General features: G+C 32.9%; 2 protein-coding genes across 4 annotated transcripts in view; both read left to right on the top strand.

Moving 5' to 3' along the window:
* LOC137931545 (serine-rich adhesin for platelets) overlaps positions 1–2,858 on the top strand; it is a 91,997-nt gene extending 89,139 nt beyond the window's left edge. Inside the window, exon 23 of the mRNA XM_068774971.1 lies at positions 699–2,858. Within this exon, the coding sequence (XP_068631072.1) occupies positions 699–1,308 (610 nt within the window). The 3' untranslated portion in view covers positions 1,309–2,858. The remainder of the gene's footprint in view (positions 1–698) is intronic.
* Positions 2,859–4,996: 2,138 nt separating this feature from the next.
* Positions 4,997–20,379, top strand: LOC137931684 (uncharacterized). 3 transcript variants are annotated; one of them, XM_068775167.1, is made up of 9 exons: positions 4,997–5,101; positions 10,244–10,404; positions 11,613–11,756; positions 14,152–14,372; positions 16,265–16,795; positions 17,262–17,603; positions 18,015–18,255; positions 18,973–19,272; positions 19,768–20,379. In XM_068775167.1, the coding sequence occupies exons 2-9, from the start codon at positions 10,290–10,292 to the stop codon at positions 20,079–20,081; spliced, it is 2,208 nt and encodes a 735-aa protein (XP_068631268.1). In that variant the 5' UTR covers positions 4,997–5,101; positions 10,244–10,289; the 3' UTR covers positions 20,082–20,379. The 3 variants fall into 3 exon arrangements, with proteins under 3 accessions (XP_068631268.1, XP_068631266.1, XP_068631269.1); XM_068775165.1 differs by having other exon boundaries at positions 10,237–10,404; XM_068775168.1 differs by having other exon boundaries at positions 5,001–5,101; positions 10,234–10,404.
* Positions 20,380–21,320: the final 941 nt, after the last annotated feature.

The raw sequence follows: 21,320 nt of genomic DNA, 5'->3' as shown, positions 1-21,320 counted from the left end.
ATTGGTGCTAAATTTAGAATCTCACAAAATTTAAAGAAAATTTAGAAATTTTAAATACCTATTACTGGATTGTAATAAAAATGTTTTAAAACTAACAGTATTTAAGAGATCTGTGATATTGGTTTAATATTGTAAACTTTTTGAATTTTGTATTAACCATGTTTAATGAACTAATAGATTTGGGTTTTTGTCCATAACGTTTAAATTGTTTGTATCAGTGAGGATGTTTTTATTTTTACGGAGAGTATAACCATTTTGCCATTTACTTTGATTATGAAACTTGTATCCGTGTTACACGCTGCCACGTCAGAACTTAAAGGTAAGGTTCTGCTTTCTTTAGAATATCTAGCTAAGTCATATGTTTATTTCGATTAACATGGTAACGACTAATTGTTTAGGTTAAATTTGAGCTAGCCTCTAAAGAGTGTTGTCTCTTGAGGTCGGGAGAAGTCGCTGGATGCGGGCAGCGCGAGACAGGTCATCGTGGCGATATTAGGGGGTGGCCTATGCCTTGCAATGGGCGGTCTATCGGCTAAAATGTCTTTATTTTCAATTTGCTAATAGGTCTATATTTTCATTATTCAAATCATCATGATTTTGATATAGATGAAAAAATAGATATTTATGGTACTGATACTTATTTAAAAGTTCATGTTAACAGCTGTACTTGTCACTAAAAGTATATCTACCGCCTACAGTTGGAATGAACAAACTGGCGTACGGAAGCTGCCGTCGTACAGTGAAGCACAAAAGACTAAGAGACCTGTAACCAACGGGAGCGTGCGGTGTGAGTGCGGTGCGCGGAAAGTGAACGCGGCCAGCGTAGAGGACGAACAGGCAGCCGTGCAGCTCAAGACTAACAGCCGCGTCGGCACCAAATACCTTCAAGCGCTCGCCAAGAACTCCGACAGCAAGCGGTACATCAAGCGGGACTCGTCTTCGGGCGAGCGGAGCGAACGGAAACACCTCTACACATCGAGGTCGAGGTCCATTGAGAATTTCAGTCGGCAGCCCATCGAGCCGCTAACGTCTCCCATAGCCGAGGAATCGACCCTCAAACACCACACCTCGTACGGCGACCTGTACAACGGCCGGATAAGTAGCAAGGAGAGCGTCAACGCCAACAGACACAGCCCTAGCCTCAACGGCCAGTCCACCGACACGGACTACAGCTCCGACGGCGGCTACAAGTCCCTCCCCTCCTCCATTAACTACGGCCACTCGCCCAAGAAAGTTAGCGGCATACCGCGCCGCTCGCTCGAACACAGGTTCATATCCTACAAGCAAGTGAAGGCGAGCGCTGTCTGAAATTCAATGATGGCCCCTTAGTAAATCGATCTCAATGTTGCCAATTTGGTCAAGAACTACATCAAGTAGATCCTCTACTGCAGAAAGATGAAACAGAACTATTACTTTCATATTCGGGATTTAATAAATAAATTATTGTTACAAATCAGCAGGCTTCCTATAATAAATCTATTTATTTCCTATACATGAAATAACGATTTAATATTTGAATGTAACGTACCCATTGTGAAATTATTCGTAGCAATTTCATAAAAAAAAGCTTTTGAAAGTATTTTTTTAGTGTTTCTAGTTTAAAAATAAGTATATTATATGCTGAAAAATAATAATGTCCTCACTACCGTCACAATAAAAATGTTTCATACCGTACGTAGTCACATATTGGGTAACACTTGTAAAAAACAACTGACATGTGATTGTGCTAAAAACGAAAAGCTTTTGCAGTCTAAAGGTATTCTGTCGTCACTGCACGTCGTCGTCCATCTATATAATCTAAAATAAGACTTCTCTACTCTTTTTGATATTTTAAAATGTATTGTCTATACTAAAGTTGATAACTTTTTTAGTAAAAATTTTAAAAAAATACATGAAATTTGTTATTATGACAACTGACAGACTCAGTACTTCTAATTAATGTCACTTTTTCCTTTCTTTTTCTTTAAAGATACCGATAACGACTACTTAATAGATAGTCATTCAGTTAAAGACAAATAATGAAAGTAATTCCTTCAACACATTGTAAGACTTTTCTGCGACTATTTGTATGTAGCACGTGGAGAAGTCCTGTTTCAGAACTTGGCTTATTGCATTAATCTAATTTCTGTCATCTTTAATGGTTAAGCGGCATTCAGTTGAATGCTAAAATAATAATCATCATGTGATACTTCTAATTTGACTCGATACGTAACACAGTTCAGTTATGTTTCGTTATCGATTGCTTCGTGCAATTACATTTTTTTAATCTTACCTTCCTGTATATTACAGTTAGCTGATTTGATTGAAGTATATTTTGTAGGTTTTAATTTTAAATTTAAACAATCGATAACAATATTACCTTAGATTTTCTACTATAGAATAAAGTAGAAGCTGTAATATGTGATAAGAGTGGCTGTAAGATTTAACTTTTTCAATAATTTGAAAGAAAAACCTTCCTGATATTAAAAAGTATAAAATTAAAAATTCACATTCATATTTTATTTAAAGAAAAGAAAATACATTAATTAGGTGTCAAATAGGTACAAAGCAACGCTTACAGGCATTTTTGATTGATTATGTCATTTTAGAAGCATTTGTGTAAGCGATGTTAAAGTAATAATATATTTTAATCCTTTGAATATAGCGAAATATAATCTTCCGCAAAGCCTAACTAGTAACTATCCTATATTGATGCCTAGTGTTATGAAGTTATAATTATTGTAACGTTTAATTCCAAGCATAAATTTTGTGTACTTATGACTAAATACATTGTTTTATTAGCTCTCATACATATAAGTATATATATGTCAGTAACATAAGTTCCTTAGATTTAGTGGTAAACTATATTATCAATATTAATTTAAACGAGGAAACTGATGTTGTTTCAATAAATCATTTTAATTTTGATAAGATTGTTTTTTTAATCTTCCTCCTGCCGTACAAGAATTGATGACGATACAGAAGTCATACGTAGAAGTAATTGATTTATCTCATAACTATAACATAATAAAATAATTTAAAAAAATTTAGTGATTCAAATTAATAATATCTTTACTTAACTAGGCACTCAATAGAAAAGTTACTCAAACTCATAAGTTTACATGCACTTTTGAATCATCGATTATTTACTCATTACAAATGGTAAGCTTCCGCTGGCTTTGGATGCTTATCTGCTAAAAATAGCTGTCCAGAAATTCAACAGTTGTTCTTTTAAATGAAATTTGTTACATTTTGACGTATTCATTATAATCAACCCCATGTAAATGAATCAATCACTAGATGGACCGATGACTTCGATGATCGCTGGATGCGCACAGTGCAAAGTCTTTGCAGTAGGCGTCCATCGGTTAATGTGATGATTATGAAATGAGTCAAAACACCAAGTTGAACTTGATTTATTTCATAATACAACTTAATTTCAGATTTAAATATAAAAGAGAAAGGTCTAAGACATCTTGTGAAACTTTATATGTGTACAAACTTGAAGAAATTTTTTGAAGTCGAAATATAAGCATAACGAATTTATTTTTATTACTTGTAAAATGATCACCACAATATTCATTATCAATAACTACACCAATTAAACATTTCAAACACTAATATCTAATTATAGCAAATGTTACATGAAATTATATGCGTAGATAGTAAAACAAGATTAGTTTGATAAAGTAATGAATAACTCCAATTTATCTTTGAAATATTAATTATTATTTTTAATGGGACTCTGCATCTTCCTGGATTATATATTCAGCGATCTGTGTTACATACATATTATATTATCGTATCCTTAAATTGAAAATTTGAAACTATTTTACACGCTAGAAGAATAAATCATGCAGGTTACGTCTTAAGAGACAAGTGTGTGTAGAATAGTGTTCTATTGTTAACTTCTTGTTTCATATCACAAATAATATTGGAAATTTATGATTTTATGAGAAAAGGGCAAAAGTTATTTGATTATATAAAAAAGAAATTTCAGTAAATATTACAGATAAATATAAGTAATAACTAGGTCAGGTAAATAAGAATCCTTTAATTTAATCGGCTCGGATACAATAAACCTTTGACACGCGGTAAGTCATTTGTATAGAGCGCATATATGATCGATCCGAGGACCGAGTCTTGGGGCATACGCTTTCTGCGGAGCACCTGAATGTTCGATCACTCAGACCATCAGACGGTCCGGCATACCCAAAACGTACAACTTGTGTGCGAGTGAAATGTGCCCGACTTTGTCTAATGCTTCGATACGTCAATGGCTTGCTTTTCGGATTTCTTAATTCAGTATGCGAAAATGTGCTCCGTGATTGGTGCAGGAGTGTTTACACGAAAGCCGATCTGTTCTAGGATTAGGAGTTCTTTCGGCTCTATGAATTAGCAACGTGTGACAGCAACGAGGAAGCTAATGCGCTCTGTCCGTCCGCTTAAGCGAAATAAAAGTTTGTCTGACTCTGAAGGCTATACTATTGTACCTTAGCTTAGCTCAATTACTGCAACTCAGCAAAGCATGTCCAAAACTCCGTCACGCTTAACTGTACTCACGGTGAAGCTGTAAATCCGAGATGGGTAGACAAAAATTCAAAACAAAGAAAATAAAGAAATTTTAAGAACATTCATTGTCATTTTTTTGTTTTCAGGAAAAACTTTTAATGAGTTGAATTGAAAAGTAATGATGAAATATGGTTTTTGAAAATTTAAATAAAGTTTTTCTCAAATCACTTGACTTCTTAGTTCAAATTAGTTTCAAATTGACTAACGAAAAGTTTGTAGTAAGTAATTTTTTACATACTCGAATCATGAAAAAATAGAATCAAGTAATTTATAAGATTAATGTAACAACCATAAAATAAGAAAAAATTAAATGTAGCAAAGATCAAAATTTGCAGGGCTGTGTGATTGGACGGTAACAGTATTGGTAACTTTGTGAACTTTGGTACAAGTTACATGTTTACGATAAAGGCGGGGATCACTCAGCGCGTCGCTGATTGGCGCCGGCTATTCACATACTGGCTGAATGTTGCGATGTGATCACGTTTTTAACGTTGGTTAAAAAAAAATACGTCCGGTGCGAATTTCAAAACAGTGCAAATTTAAATAAATCGTGAGTATTCCATTTAATTTATTAGGTTAAAATTTTGTTATTCTTATTTTATTACGTGTATTATATTACGTATGTGTACTCACAAATTTACTAATTAGGATAATTTTTTTCAAAAAATAAATAGTGTACCGACCACAAGGATCGGATAAAGTATTAGCTTACAAAGTTAAACAATAATTCCTACAGAATAGGTCTTAATAAAGAATTATAAACATTTAATACGATTACCACATATTTTATTAAAGTTTTTAAAACGTTTTTTGCGCAATTATTTGCAAGAAACTGTTCTTTCTGAAAAAAAAAAACAATCAGTAAATACAATTTATTACTTGTCCGTCCTAGTATTCGGAACCTATATAATAAATAATTGTGCTTATGTTATATTGAGGATATTGAACATAAATATATATTATGTACAGCGTGGATCAACTCTAAATAAAAAAAGAAAATTATTTTATACCAACAAATTCTCTTAATTAACTAATTAATGCTTTAATTGAGACAGTCTAAACAAAATTGTGTTTATCAACCTAGATTACACTGACTTTAATAACAATAACAAAACCGTATATCTAGATTTATAATAATGACTACTTTCTTTAAATATTGGACAGAAATTTTATAACATTGATCTTTTAAGAAAACATAAAACAATATAATTAGAATTTTGACTTACTATGATAACATTTTTATTCAACTGTACATGCTATTAATAGATCTAATTTATAATAGTTTTTACGTTATATTTATTTCAAACGATTTTTAAATCAAACTAACGATTGCGTAAATTTCCTGTCGGTCACAGCATTGTAGCCACCGTATCTACCTACATTTATCTGAATAATTACGACATAGTTATTGCAATTCGGAATCATTGTTATCTACAAAACAAAGTCTAGCGACTGACCATCAAGTGATCAGAATACAACTTCGTAATTATTACTTCTTACAATAATTATCTACAAATAATAATAAATTTTCGATATTGAATTATGAGTCATGACATATAGTTGCGAAAGAGCTAGTTGTAGCTGAAGTTACGTGTTGTATTAAAACAGTATTTCACTACCGAATTGCGGTTTCTAGGTTTGTTCATATTTCGTCGCGATTTAAAGCTATTATTCCTTATGTTTTATTAGTTCAGCGAACGGATATTCTAGACTGTTACAAATTCTCTATTATGATCATCATCAATACAGTCATAGGATGTCTACTACCGAATACAGGCCCTCTTCATAAATATCCAATAGGACCGGTTGTCTATATCTAATGTCTTCCTACAAACTTACTTCACAAATACTCTATACGAATGACTTAATATGTAATTGTCACTATAATTTAATATGCATTAGTTTTCTGAGTAAAAATCACGAGCAATATGAATAGGAAATTCAAGCAATTAAAGGCGCTTGGGAAATAAACTAGTAAATTTAGTGGATGTGCGAGTTAGTAAATGCACTCTAGTGTCACGTGCAACAGGGTCAGTGCAGATAGGGCGAGAGCAGGAGTCAAAGTGTGCCAAGAACTACATTGCGTGTACCAACAGTACTAGAACTATTACGCTTAATGTATACTTATTAGAAATCATTTAATGCCTCTAGACAATCTACAGGGAACCTAACACGCCCCAGTAATTTCTTTATATAATAATAATTGTTTTTATTTTTTGTTCTTCTTTATGGAGACATACATACAGTATCTTACTTAAATACGTCATAAACTAGTAATCTTCTGGAAGTATAAAAATCGCGCTAAATACATAAGCATTGTAAATTAATAGTTTACAACTTAACTTCAAAGTGATCAAAGGTATGCGTAAAAATTGAAAATAATTTGTCATAAATTCTCAATTCTTTTCAACTAAATATTATAGTATTCCTCAAATTCTACCTACACCCAGTGTTTAAGGTAAGCTATGTTAGATCTCTACCGATGTACTGTCCTCATCACGATATCTTCGGAACCATAAGGATTAGAGAAAAGGAATATTACCTTCGCCGAGTAGAGTTCAGCTAATAAATCGGATTTCTAGAAATTCTACCCGCAAAGGCAGTTGAGAATTTGTTTATTAAATTTGTGGAGCGGGCAAGATAGTTGATGTATAACACAAGTAATATATCGTCGATCTTTCACACTTTTTGCAATTTATATATTTCACAAGCTAACCTACACAAGTTCACACAACAAACTTCTTCGTCGCGAATAGTGAATATTTAATAGTATTAGGGTATTTTTTTCAACAAGCGCTGTGTTTACAATAAAAATGTCGAATTATTTTGAATTTATTTCATAAACACTAAAATATTAATGTAGCATCATGTGTACGTTAAAAAATTTTTGTATCAAACTTCTTTAAATTATTCCTATGGATTGTCAGTATTATTTTAAATTCATTAGTTTTGTAGTAATTAATTTTACAGTTTATTATTGGACTTAAATGTAATTGTAACACTAATGTTTTCAATCAGATTTTCCATAACCCACTTTACGGTTGTAGAGACATGGCGGTGAAAGCACACTGTCTGTATGTTGAGAAAGTACGTTACCCACATGACTATTGGTTCCAATAAAAACATAAAGAATTTTTAAAATTTTTACTAGTGATTTCCAATAGATGGACACTAAATATCTAACCAGCAACTACCAACCTATATTGCACCAACAGTAGGCTATGGTAAACCGCGACTCGATATTGAGAGATACAAAACTGTTCCTAACGTTAAAATTTTTTTTTCTAACTTTCGCTGCTGCCCAAAATAGATTTGCAGTTTCCGCGGGTTCGGGGTAGCAGGGCGCTTAGCATAACACCTCTTTTAAGTTAGCAAAGCTCGAGGGCACCCTTGGATGTCTCGGCTCGGACCGCTACATCCTACAATTTCATCAGATTGGAAGACCGCCGAGTTTCGGACGATATCCGATATCGGACAGTGCATCGAGTGGTCAGGACAAAGATACCCGCGAGGACCTCAACTTATGCTGTCACTCATTAATAATACCCGTTTGGCATTCCATCTCAAGGACGCCCAATATGGCCGAACCTCGACTTGGTCGGTAGCTATTACCTGGCTTTCATTACTATCACTTCGGAAAGTGATAGTAATGTACGTGGCAGAGGAAACTCCAGCAACCTTTCTATCCAGTATGATAGGGGGTAGGCGCTCGTTTGATGAGACCGGTTGCAAAATCAGCAACTGATATATCTTAAGGCAAAAAATAATCCAAAAATATGTCACTTATATCTCGTCAGGGGAAATAGAGAAACAATAAAAATTATAGTATTGTGTTATATTATTATTGTACAGTTAAACTAAATTTCACAATAACATTATAGGATATAAAGCTAGCGTTTTATTTACATTATCATAGACAAAACTTCTAAACTTATTTGCAATTAATTGCAAATCGTGTCATATTTTCGTTATTGTATTGTAATTTGATACTGAGCCTATTTTCACTGCAATGGACTGATGCATGCAAGAAGCATGCATGCAGAATGTAAAAAATTAACAACGTAACATGCAAGTATCGTTTCCTTTCTGTTTTAAAATGATATACTATTATCATTTAAGTTACAATGTAAAAAAGTTTTTTTTTTAAATTTTTGAATAAATAAAGAAATACTTCAGAAATAGAGATTTACTAGTTAAGCAATTCGTTGTTAAAATATTTATTACAATTATACAGGTTTTTACGACTAAAACTACTGTATTTCGCGTTATCTATGCGTCACTTTCTTAACAAAACATGTGTAAAGTTTCAAGTGTTTTACTAACTTAGCAGAAAAAAATATACAGATAAAACTAAAAAAAATAACGTATAAACGTGGTATGAATACATAGATTGTTAATTTTTTTGTTATAAATAAGATTTATTAATTTATTTTTGGACAAAAAAATAAAACCATTAGAAATATAGTAAAGTTTATTAAGCCTAACTCTCTTAAACTGGCCATAAATCATAATCCAATGAATAAAGATTAGGACTAAATGAAGGCCAGTCCAGTCATTTTTAATCACGATCGGATAGATCGACCTTTGTCATCCGGCACTTAGTCTTGTTGATAGGATAATGCTTAGTTATTGAACATGGTGTTGTAAAGGAGGTTGTGGGGGATAAGAATGGTATCATGATATACTTATGACGCTGTTTTCATACCTTATTCACAAAAATATGGCTTAGTCACTCCTTCATAGATAACACCCCAAGGAATCTTCTGTAAAGTCGCAAAATGCTCACAGTCTGATGACCAAATGAGAAGTTTCGTTAGAACTTTCATCCTAAATACGGAAGTTTTGTTCGCTAAAACATTGCTCAAATGTCAAAATTTTCTTATACGCTAACAAAAGTTATCCGCGACCTTCCTTTGCGTACCGCTTAAGTAGTCGATTTGATTATACCACCCCATTCTTTTGAAAATTATCAGTTAAGAAATTAATAGTAAGTCTCTTATAGGCCAGGTCTAACAGGTCCTAAGCCATCTATTAAAATACGCAACATGGTTCTAGGTACTATTTTCATCTCCTGAAATAAAATCTTTTGCTTTCGGATAGGATTTCTTAGAATTCTTTTCCCTACAGCACTGATCATCCTTTTCTGCTACATAAAGAGGTTCAATTGCACCTATCAATGCGGTATTGGCACAAAAACATTTAACTAATACCAAGCGTATGGAGGATTTAAAAATTTGTATCTATTGTACTTTATGTAATACAATCACAGCCAGTCAGTTCCCTATATCATCCCACCCTATTTTAATATCACAATATACTTAACAGTATGTTGGCCCGAAAATAAGAAAATACAATGACCAATCATATAAATAATTGCAGAATCCAAATTCAAAAATAATGCTTTCTTTATTTTTAATTATTACATACATAATACCAGTATTTCCTTTTGGAAATGTCAGCGATTGTTACAGCGAATTTAATTTGCAAGCGAATTCTTACAGCTATAAATAAATGATCATGACATGGTCATAAATTACCATAATAAATGAATCAATGCATCTCGAGTAAGCTCAAGCGATATCGGCTTTGTACTTACCGACTTAATTTATGTTTACAAACAATTTATCTATGTAGAAATTATCACAACTATCTGAGTATTGGAGTCATAGATCATTACATTAGTAGGTTTCAGCTAGCAAGTGGTGTCGGACGCGACCGGCGAACAGCGGAGCAGCGCGATGAGTAGAGGGAAATTGAAAGGAGTCCGTGCTAGAATCGCGCAAGAGGTTTATACGTACTGCGCGTTTTGGATTGCCGTGTCAGCACTGCCCGCTCTTGCCTTGTCATACGTGGGTAAGATATGTATTTTACTTATTTATTTAACTTATTTCTAAGGCACATCAACAATGTAAACACTATAATATACAAATATCCCGCGTTTTGGCAAAAGTTGATAAGAAACATAAATAAGACAGCATCGTCTCTATAATAAAAGATAATAAGTAGGATGAAGATTAATCTTCCTCGGCTTCTTCAGTGGGGTTACTGAAGATGTTGAATTAATATAGAGTTAGGTAATTATCAAAAGAACATAATAAAATAAAAGTAAAAGAAAACTATGTATTGTGATAAATGTAACATATATGATATAAATAAAATTTAAATCGTTAGAATAGGCAATATTGTGATAAACTGTAATAAAACCCTGTTTTGTGATAATTCAGAAGAGGGTTGGAGGCGATGCAAGGAAGGAAATTAAGAATAAATGATAATGTACAATTTTGTGACGTATGATAGAAAGTGAATGAATGATAATGTGAAGATCGATAGAGGAGAATGACAATAAAAAGAAATGTGAAAAAATTATTAAAGACAAAATAGTCCTAATCCCAAAAATAATAGGGTGTACGAGAGGGATCTAATAACAGGCGCAGTAAAAAAAAACATATAGAGAAACATTTAAGCAAATAGGAATAAAAAAAATAAAGCTAGTGCATACATTAGTAGTATCTGCACTTAAATTTGGTTTAACAAAAATATTATCCTAAGTTATGTAACTTAAAAATTTTTGATCGAAAATTATTTTCGTGTTAGAGTTGCATTACATCAATTAGTATTTACCACATTGCTTTATGTAAACATTTACAAGTATTGGCAAACATACGCTAAACAATCTTTACTATATTTAGAAGTAGTCGACCAGTAATGTATTTATCTCTAAAGTTTCATTTTAAACATAAACAATTTTTACTTCCTAAACGAACCTTCACTTCCTAGATGAAAAAATTCAAGAATAATTTTATAAATTAATTATATTCTTTAAAGTAGTCAATATCCTATTGGCATAGTCCTATAAGATTGTATAGATTAGAAACACGTTTGTTTAATTAACTATCTTAAATACTTCATTACAGTATAAACAATTTTCACCTCCTTTATATCTAGGTTTAATAACAAAATTTATTATATTCATCAAAACAGGCTTTAAGATAGTGTAAATTAAGAAAATGAATGACTAGTAATTTGTTAGCGTCTAATATTTACATTTTTATGTATTTTAGTTGTAAGAATAAGCAAGCATCTTTGGATCAAGCTTCTATCCAGTCGGTATCCGCACCTGGAATTCATCAGAACAGATACAGTTCGTTCGTTGTTGGACACGCATAGAAACCAAGGCATTATCAATGTATTGCTATGTATCAAAGGTGAGACGGATGTATAATTATCATGATCAATTTCATTTGCTTAATCACGCATAGATCGTTGACCTTTCTTTCAGTCCACTATCGGGCATTTTGAGTAGAATTGTCGTACACTATCAAATTATAATGACGTCGGACTATTGTGAAGGAGATAATAAATATTGACTAAATATTACAATTTTATTTTGTTTTCATTATTTGTCATATTCGTTTATTTCCTATTAGAACTAAACATTCTTTTTATATCTGTTGTTTTATATAAAACTGCCGAATAAAATCCCTTGTAAATGGAATTTAATAAAATTCATTCTTAGCTGATCTTTATTAGGCAAAATAACTATTTTTATCATATTTCAAGACTCTGAACTATATACTTCTATAGATATAGTGATGAGTCAATGTATAGGTAGACCTCTAACCGATTTAAGCTTTAACCCTTCTTTGCATGATTTTTACTATTTTTTTAAAATAAATCAGGGTGATGTAATTAATGCTCTAGATTAAAGGAAAAATATTAAAAAAATCCTAGTGTGAATAAAAATATGTATTATGTAAAAAACAATATGATGGAAATTTACATCATCATGCAGTTTCACATATTTAGCCCCGTACTAAATAAATAAAAAAAGTTGTTTACTTAGTCTTCTTTATGCTTAGTGATAATTCAAAAAACAATAATTATTTTATTTAAGCACCAATTGACGCCACATTTATTACACGAAATTGTAGAATAGCCTTTACATTTGGGAAATTTGCACCGGGGTGACCCACCTACTTTTGGTCAATGTTCAGCACCATCTTTTCTTATGTCTTTTGGAGGTGGTGGAGCTGGAAAACCTTTTCTTTTTTTTATTGTAATTCTTCTTCTAGTACACTGGTACCAGGACGCCCTCTTTTAGCTGCTTTGGTGGTTCCTTTGTTGCATAGCACAAAGGACAATTCATTTCTGAATTGGCCCATTGTAAGCAGACTCTTTTTAGGTTCATCACTTTCTTGAGCATTTTTTATAAACAATCCAACAGTTTATAATAGCAAGATCAAATAGATGAAAAAAATACGCCAATACCACTTTTTAGACCCCATTTTTATATGATTTCTGCCCAAAAAGCTATCCATGAGATCTACTCCTCCCATATGTTTATTGTATTCTTGGACAATAAACGGACAAGTAATATCAGTATGTATACCAGTATGATCTTGTGCTAGGAAATTTGATTACTGGCATGTATAATAATATACCAAAGAACTTATACAAATCATATTCTGTAAATGGTATAGATGAACTGGGATTACTCTGTCTTGTATATAAATTTGTCTCCTTTAGTAATGTTTTGATAAAATCTTCAGTGATAAAATGGTTAAAACATTGACATGGAGTTTCTAGATGTGATAGACCACCTGAAGCAGCAGAACTCCCCAAGAAAGTAATTTTATCTGTGTCACACACCAGATTCCTTTTTTTCCAAATCAAGTTTCTTTTGTCAAATGGAAAACTGGATGAAGACTGCAAATTAGATGAATTTGATGTGTGAGAGGGTTCTTGATCGTCTGGTTTTACAAGAGGAGGTTCAACGTCAGCAGTTTCATCCACATCATCATCATCATTCTCCTCCTGCAACACTTATAATTTCATCAGAATTGTGGTTTTCATCATCGGAATCTTGGTCATTAAGGCCATCTTCTGAGAGCCAACCGCCTTATAACTTACAAAGATAATCTGCAATATCTCTTTCATTCAAGTTTCCCCAAAAAACAACATAAAATAAACATTTAGAAAAAAAAATCCCATACATTACAAGTGAAGTTACTGCATAGTGATGTAAATTTCTATCACAACGTTTTGAGAAATTCATTTATAGTGTTTTGATATAAATTGTACATAAAATAACAAAAACATGATAACAAACCTTTTTTCCACTCATTTTCATTTTTTATTGTATTTTATATCTCCGTTTATTTCCGTAAAACAATTTAAAATCTCGCTCCTTTCTTCCAGTCTCAACAAACAGCAGAATAACAAGTTCTAGATCTGGTAATTCACAGTGACCTTTGCTATTTTTCGACAACCGCGTTTTGTTGTACGCAATAGTCGCTTAAAAAGTTGCGAGCAACAACAAATTTACGTTACAAGGGTTTTGAGTATCTTTTTTTGTTGACTAAATGTTATGATGGAAATTTCCATCACCATGCAAAGAAGGGTTAAGGTTACGAGTGCAAACACAAGAAATGTTTCTAAACTATAGTAAAGGTTTAAAGTTACTAATTCGGCATTGTTCTAGACAAATATTATGACTTATAGTGGTAAAACGTAAGCACGTCTCTGCTTTTCTTAAAACAAAAATAGTTCAAAAGTACTATGTTAACATTATTAATAAAATAAAATGCCTGTTTTTTTAAGGGGCATACAATGTGGAGCAAATCAAGAGTGAACTGACTCATCACGTAATCGACCGCAAAAACAATGATGGCGAGCTCATGTTCCCTAGACTTCGGCACTGCTTAGTATCCTGCTGGGGCAACTACGCATGGGACGCCAATATTCCCTTTAAACCCGAGAATCATTTCCTGGTTTCAAATGCAGTATACCGGGGCAGGCCAGTCTCCGACAATAATATTCAGGTGAGATATTAATATCCTTGTGCTAATAATTTTACCCGGTCGGATCTTATTGGGATTCTTTGGGGGAGGTCTATGTAGGCCTGTGGACGTCTAACTACGGAAATAATATTGATGATGATAAATACTGATAGTTCTCGTTTTAGCGGTGAATACGGTCTACATAAAAACGCATATTAAAATCGCATTGAAAATACTTTAATTGCCTTGAAAAGTAGGGACACGTTATGTAATTTTTAAACCTTTCTTTTTGCCGTAAAGGTGATGAATTCTCACAAACTTCTTTCTCGTTCTGTGTAGCTCTTTTCTATCAATGTAATCAGTCATTTAACTTTGCGATGATGATTCTACAATTTGTATATAGCTCACGATATCCAGACAATCAGTTGTGCTGCTCTCATTGTAATTTAAAGGCTCGTTTAAAATTGGGGTCATTTATTAGAAAAGGATTTTCTTATTTAAAACAAAGTTGGATACCTTCTGCACGACAGAGTGCGATTTTCAGGGATAATATTCACGGGATTACTAAACAAGCCTATATGTATGGTTGTCTAAGAATTTTTTGGATAAAATACACATTGCACAACGTCAAATTCGCATAAAAATAATTCTCATAAAAGAGACTACAGTATTTGATAACTTGACTATAAAAATTAACTGATTTTTTAGTAATATTCTATCCATTGCCTCTTTTATCAAAAAATTGCGTTGGCTTATTCTGAATGCGAGTATAGTATTCGTTTTGTCATTTGGTTTGACACATCGGGCGAAGAGTAAAACTTTCGGCAAATATTGGCTGGGCTCGGTTTTGTAGTCGATAGAGTTATCTCACAGGACTTCAATAGTTTGGTATGTATATAGAGTAGTAGCGATGTCAAATCAAAAATGTTTTTATTTGAAGTGCCAAATCAAATGTCGGGTACTTGTATTGACTTCATTTTATTAAAATACTTAAAATAACCCCTTGACCATTTTTCTAACACCTTAATATTGTTAAAAGGGATGACACGTAATCATTAATTATCATCGAGTCCACCGGGCTATGTCGGTTAATTTTGTTCGTCTACACATCTCCTCATACCGATCTTATAGAGAAATTCAGAGCGCAGCCCTTTCCATAGGTCGTTGATCAAATGTATCATACATTATTAACAATAATAGAAGATTTAATATAGTAATGGGAACAACATTGTTCAGGGCGATAGATTTTTGTCTCTGAGAATTTATTTTCTTATTAGTCATAATTTACATAAATTGTCTTGTAAAGTAGATAAAAAATTAAAGTCACATCATCAATCAAGTCGGCGTTTTAAATTATATCTAAACCCATTGGTTTATTGGCATCATTATGCCTATTTATCTTTGTATATTCTACGAAAAAGAAATATACCCACTACGTGTGTGGTTAGGACATAATTTCGTGGTATGGTCCAAACTTTGTGGTTTCCACACTATCTCAGATTTTCGATTTTCAAACCACGCACTTAAAATTTCAACAACATTTAATGGACGCCGGGGTTTGGAGTGCTTAAATATGATTTATTATATTATTATCTTACACCGAGTTTAACCAGTTTGATGTGGCAAATAAAAAAGACAAAAATTGAAATCTCTCCAACAATCAAAACTTCCCATAAAACATAGACTTATATAGACCTAATTTGTGTGCTGTGTTACACGACTGCTTTCGAATTTCGAAGTTTATGGGTGGGCCAGTTTTTAAAATACAGGAAAGCATTATATGCCATCTATGATATGTCACATAAAGTCTTCCAAAAATATTGTACAGTTAAGAAATTTTTCCTTCGCTTTTTAACGAAATATATCAATTTGGTTGTTACTCGTATTCTCAAAATTATATCAATTACAGAAATTATGATTTTTTTCTTTTCCAGGATTACGTAAGCGAAATTGTTTCAAAATACTTTCCAACCGAACAACCACCCTGGCAATACATCATCATACCATGTATATCACAAGAACCCAAATATTACATCCTAGTTCGAGTACATCACTTGTTATTGACTGGAACAAATTCTATCAACATTGGCGATTTGCTACTAGTTGAACAATTGAAACCTGAAGAGATACAAACAACTAAAAATAAATACTCGAGTCCATTGAACAATCTGTTTCCGTCACCTAAAGCTTTGCCAGAGCTGTACGGAAAGCTTAATGAAAATCTGTCGAATGTTTGGAATGAATTTATTTCAGAATATGACCCGGTTGAAAGTACTCGAGCTTCAAAAACTTTACCAGGGGCATTTCATGTGGCCGGTCTGTTTTTGATTTCGGCTGTTAGTGCTGTGAGAGAACTAAGAAAGAAAAAAAATAATCAGAGTATCGATCAGACGCCATTGACGGCGACTTCTTTCATCAGCGCTGTGCAGCAAGAATGCCAAAGAAGGAAGTTGACTATGGCAAAGGTACATTTAGTTTCAAAATTTTAATAAAATGTTAATTCTGCAAAGGAACTTTACGCAAATGCAACTACGAAAGTGATTACAAAGTTCAATCGGAAGAGATTGTCATGGGCTCATCTTAGGTCAGAGCGCTTTAGGGACACCATCGAAGTCACGTGTTTGAATCAATTCTCGTGACTCACAAAAGTGATATTTAAATGATCTGTTAACAACCTACGATCAATATATTGTATTTCTATTAAGTTTCAAATTCACTTTTATTTGAACTTTTCGGATGGTCCTCTGTTATATGATCAAACAACTTTTAATTTCTTTGTCGTATTTGATATATGCCGTAACTAACCATATGATTTTGTCTCTCTCACGCTCTTGAAGAAATCTGTCCTAAATTTAACGCGACCCAAAGTTCTCTTTATGTGTAAATCAATGTACGTCAAAATTAACATCGACAGTTTGATTTTTATTTCAGTTGATACTATCACCACTTGTGACAGCTGATCCACGAAAATGGCCCCGGCTAACAATAGGAGCAGCGTTGTCAACAACCCGTACAATTTTAAAGCTGCCGTTTATGATCAAAGATGAGTTAAAAGCAGTGAGGGAACTAAGAACAACCGGACACGTGCAGCAAACTAACACGATCACATGGAAATACGCGGAGCTGGCTCAAATGTTTATCAATGCGTCAGTGGAAGCTTGGAAATGTGCAGTAGAGGTATATAGGGCTCCAGCAGAAATGTGGAATGATGCAGTTGGCGCTGATGATGGCAAAAGGCATCTTCTGCAGACAATATCGCTTTGTGGAAGAAAGGTATAACTTACATATGATATATTACATATGAAGATCATACAAATAACAAATTATTTTTAAACTTTTAAAATAGTTTGATTTCTCTTTTGAATTATTGGTAATTAAAATAGAACGTAGCTATCGTCAATGTTATATATCTCAAATATACGATTAAAATTCGCGGACACAATTCCCATGAGGTGCCATACTTTTTGTAAATTACATAACATCACCACAAATAAATAGAAACGTTGGTAGGAAACCCTCATTTTCTGGAAACAAAATATGGGTAGGCTTCCACCAATAGATATATAACTCGCGTGGTGTATTACACACCGAACATTTTCTCTAAGAGTAAGCTTATTGTCTAGCATCAGGAATATAACAGAGTCGATACAAATACAAAACACCAAATTTTACAAAAAAAAACAGGTGGTGTCATGGTCACGTCCAATCTCACGCGAGTCCATCGAGCGTTGCGGGCGAGCACTAGGCGTGTCCTCCACCGACGTGGTACTTTACGCCGCAACGGATGCCATTCGCGCGTTTTTCGATAATGCGCAGAGTGAAACTCCGGAATTTGTGCTTACTACGGCTAGAGCAGCACCCGAAGAATTTCTCTTTACTTTCGCTGAAGGTAATGGGAAGGAATATAAAAAATCACACACAGGAGGTTAGTCATCAAATTAACTATTTTTTTTAATTTACATGTTTTAATTTCCTTTTTGTTGCACCTCTTTCAATGGAAAGTAATGGCAACACCTTCTTTTAATACATGTCTTTAGACAGACTCAAGTATTTTATGACTGATTTTCTACGAATTTTTTTTTCTATTTGCTTTGATTAATTAAGATATTTCGCACAAACTGTTTTAAGCAAAAGGCATATTTACCAAAGTCAACTTCTTCTAATATCAATGAACCCTATGCTCAAATTTTTTTCAATTTATAAACATTCAGGGTGTTAAGTGGGCAAATATGATATATTTTTTACTTTCAATTGAAATGTGCAACCATGGTATTACCTTCAAAATAGTCATTATTATAAAAAGTTGTTACACATAACGCAACTCATATAGTATCTTAAAAGTTTTAATTAAAAAAAACTTTTTTTCATTTCTTGCCTATTAATTGTAGATTATGTTGATATTGACCACTTTGGAAATCCTCAATTTCAGTTATATACCTATAAATAATACATTTAAACAAATTAATCATTAATTGTTATTATTTAAAAATTATCCATTTAAGTAAAAAGTGACAGCCATTTAATACTAGATTTGTAGGTATAACCAACAAAATCTCGTTAATATCTGGTCATACGTGCGTGCAGTCTAGTACATAATTAAGAAAAATAATATTAATATTTACGCTTAAAAATTTTTTCGCAGGCATGATTTGTTTATCCCTTCCCATCGGTGCTACTCCGCGTCGAATAGCATCTGTGATATCAGAGGCGTGCAATTGCCAGAAGGCTTTATCAAGAGCCTGGGCTTTGCAAGCTAGATGTGGGGCACTAACGCGTTCCGTGCCATCGCCCCTTGCAAAACTAACACTAAATTTGCTATCAAGGCGATACGCTGTTTCCTATGCAGAAATAAACTCGCCACCTGACGCAAAGCCTCGAGTGACTTTGTGGGGCCAGACTATCGACCATGTCATATACTGGCGACCGCCGCAGGCTAACATCAGTAAGTATTGGAATAATAATGACTTCACATTGTAAATAACTATTAGCTATAAATATAGATTACTACTTATGTACTAACTCATCACGATATCTCTGGAACGATAAGGATTATAGAGACTTGAAATTTTCGGTGTATAGGCGTCCCGAAGAAATTAGAATTTTACAAAATTCCATCCGCAAAGGCGATTGAGAGGGCGTATTTAAGGGGTGCGAAGCGAATACGTAATAGCTAGATTATGTATTATACTTTATTAAGAGCAGTAGGTAATTTCGAATTGTTAGAGAAAATAAATCACATTGAATAGACTAAAACAGCCTAGAGTATGTAGTCCTATAGAATATATAAGCTGTTTATATATGGAATTAAGAAAAAGTTTACAGCATACTACATAAGTACCTATAATCAAGAGACATATTTTACGTTACTTGTCTATTACAGTAACCACCATAATAACTTTTATGAAAATAGTTTGTTAAAAAACATTATTGTTTTCAGGCATGTCTCTAACAGTAATACAATACGCAGACACAGTTCGACTTGCGGTAATGACCGACGCACGTTTGTCCCTGTCTCACATCGTACCTGCAAACCGATGGCCTGTCGCACTAGAACAACTGATTTCAAGAGTCAATCAAGAAATAGCAAGAATAACGCAAACAGAATCAACATTGAAACAAACCCCACAAACTTATTCAACTGAAGTACAAGAGTCGACATCCCCTGTAGCGTCCTCTTCTTCTAGTCTAAAACTTTCATCAACTGAATCGTCAAGTCCACCGCCAATGCGTAAGCGACTGATACAGAAGTAACACCAAAACTCTTTTATAATAATGTTAAATGAAAATTTTATAATAAGAGAACTATTTAAATAAGTTTTTATAATTTGAACAATGTATGACAAAGTATTTGATATTAAGTATTGTGCTTACATACACAATATTACAATAATAAAAAAAATCAATTATAATTTTTGTGGAGTAAAACATTTTATTTATTATAAATTGACATAAGTAACTACCCGCCTATGTTCTACCGAATTGCATTGTTTGTACATAAATTTATTTTAGTGATCGTATGGGAACGTAAATAAGGTAATTTTTTCTAATAAATGTGAAGATTCTGATTTTCTTTTCTTTTACTCATTAGAAATCTCTCAAACAGTACACATTAATCAACATAAGTTTTATGGCTTTTACAAAATATTTATGAAGGATAAAGTTTAGTGTTTACTTAAAAAAAATTAATTTATACAATTAAATAATTCAATGTGACCAAGCAATAAATATGTAGCTCGATGAGTCAAGAACGAAAATATTGATCAAAATTAATCTGGCAGTCACGCCGGCATCTCGTCTCCTATTATTTTAACACATTTATAGTATATATACAAACACATTATTGTAATAAACAGTCGATAGCACATATATAACGCGAACAATCAGTAAGAAAAAATAATTGAACAGTAAACAAATTAACAGGCAAATTAATTCAGCCTTGTACGTCAATTCGCAAATCCTTTTACACAGACAGCATCAAACCCACATGGGCTAAATTGGTAGCGACTATTTAAACATGCATGCTCTTTCAAAGTCGCGGATAAGAATTTTAGATAGTTGAGAATATTAAGAAGTAAATCATGGCCATTGCTTTAGAAATGCCGTAGTGTGCTAAGTTCTTCGTGTTGCACGATAGATATTGTCAAAAAAGGATCTAAATTTTTAATTAAACTTATGATATACGAGCTGGAATTTATGATCTAAGACGAAGAAAAATAAATATTGATGCTCCCACGCATACAGAAGTTTTAACTACGAGATTAGAACAAACATTGGCCGAAGATGTGTTTTGAAATTATTTATCATGTTTATAAAATAATCACATTAAAAAATGACATTTCTAAGCATTGGCAGTCTGGCGGTAAGAACTTACAATCATAGGTCGCGTCAATTCTCGAGATACATTCCTATGTAGTTCACACTTTGTGCATTAATTATATAGGATTGCTTCTGTACTCAAAAAAATTTCCAGAAGGTGAGCAGCAGCGTCCT

Source organism: Battus philenor, unplaced genomic scaffold, assembly GCF_028537555.1.
Source record: "Battus philenor isolate CCGP_79_NKW_IND1 unplaced genomic scaffold, ilBatPhil1.0.hap1 SCAF_8, whole genome shotgun sequence".
Lineage (NCBI taxonomy): Eukaryota > Metazoa > Arthropoda > Insecta > Lepidoptera > Papilionidae > Battus > Battus philenor.
The sequence above is the reverse complement of the archived record's forward strand: the minus strand, read 5'-3'. Positions and strand labels throughout refer to the sequence as shown.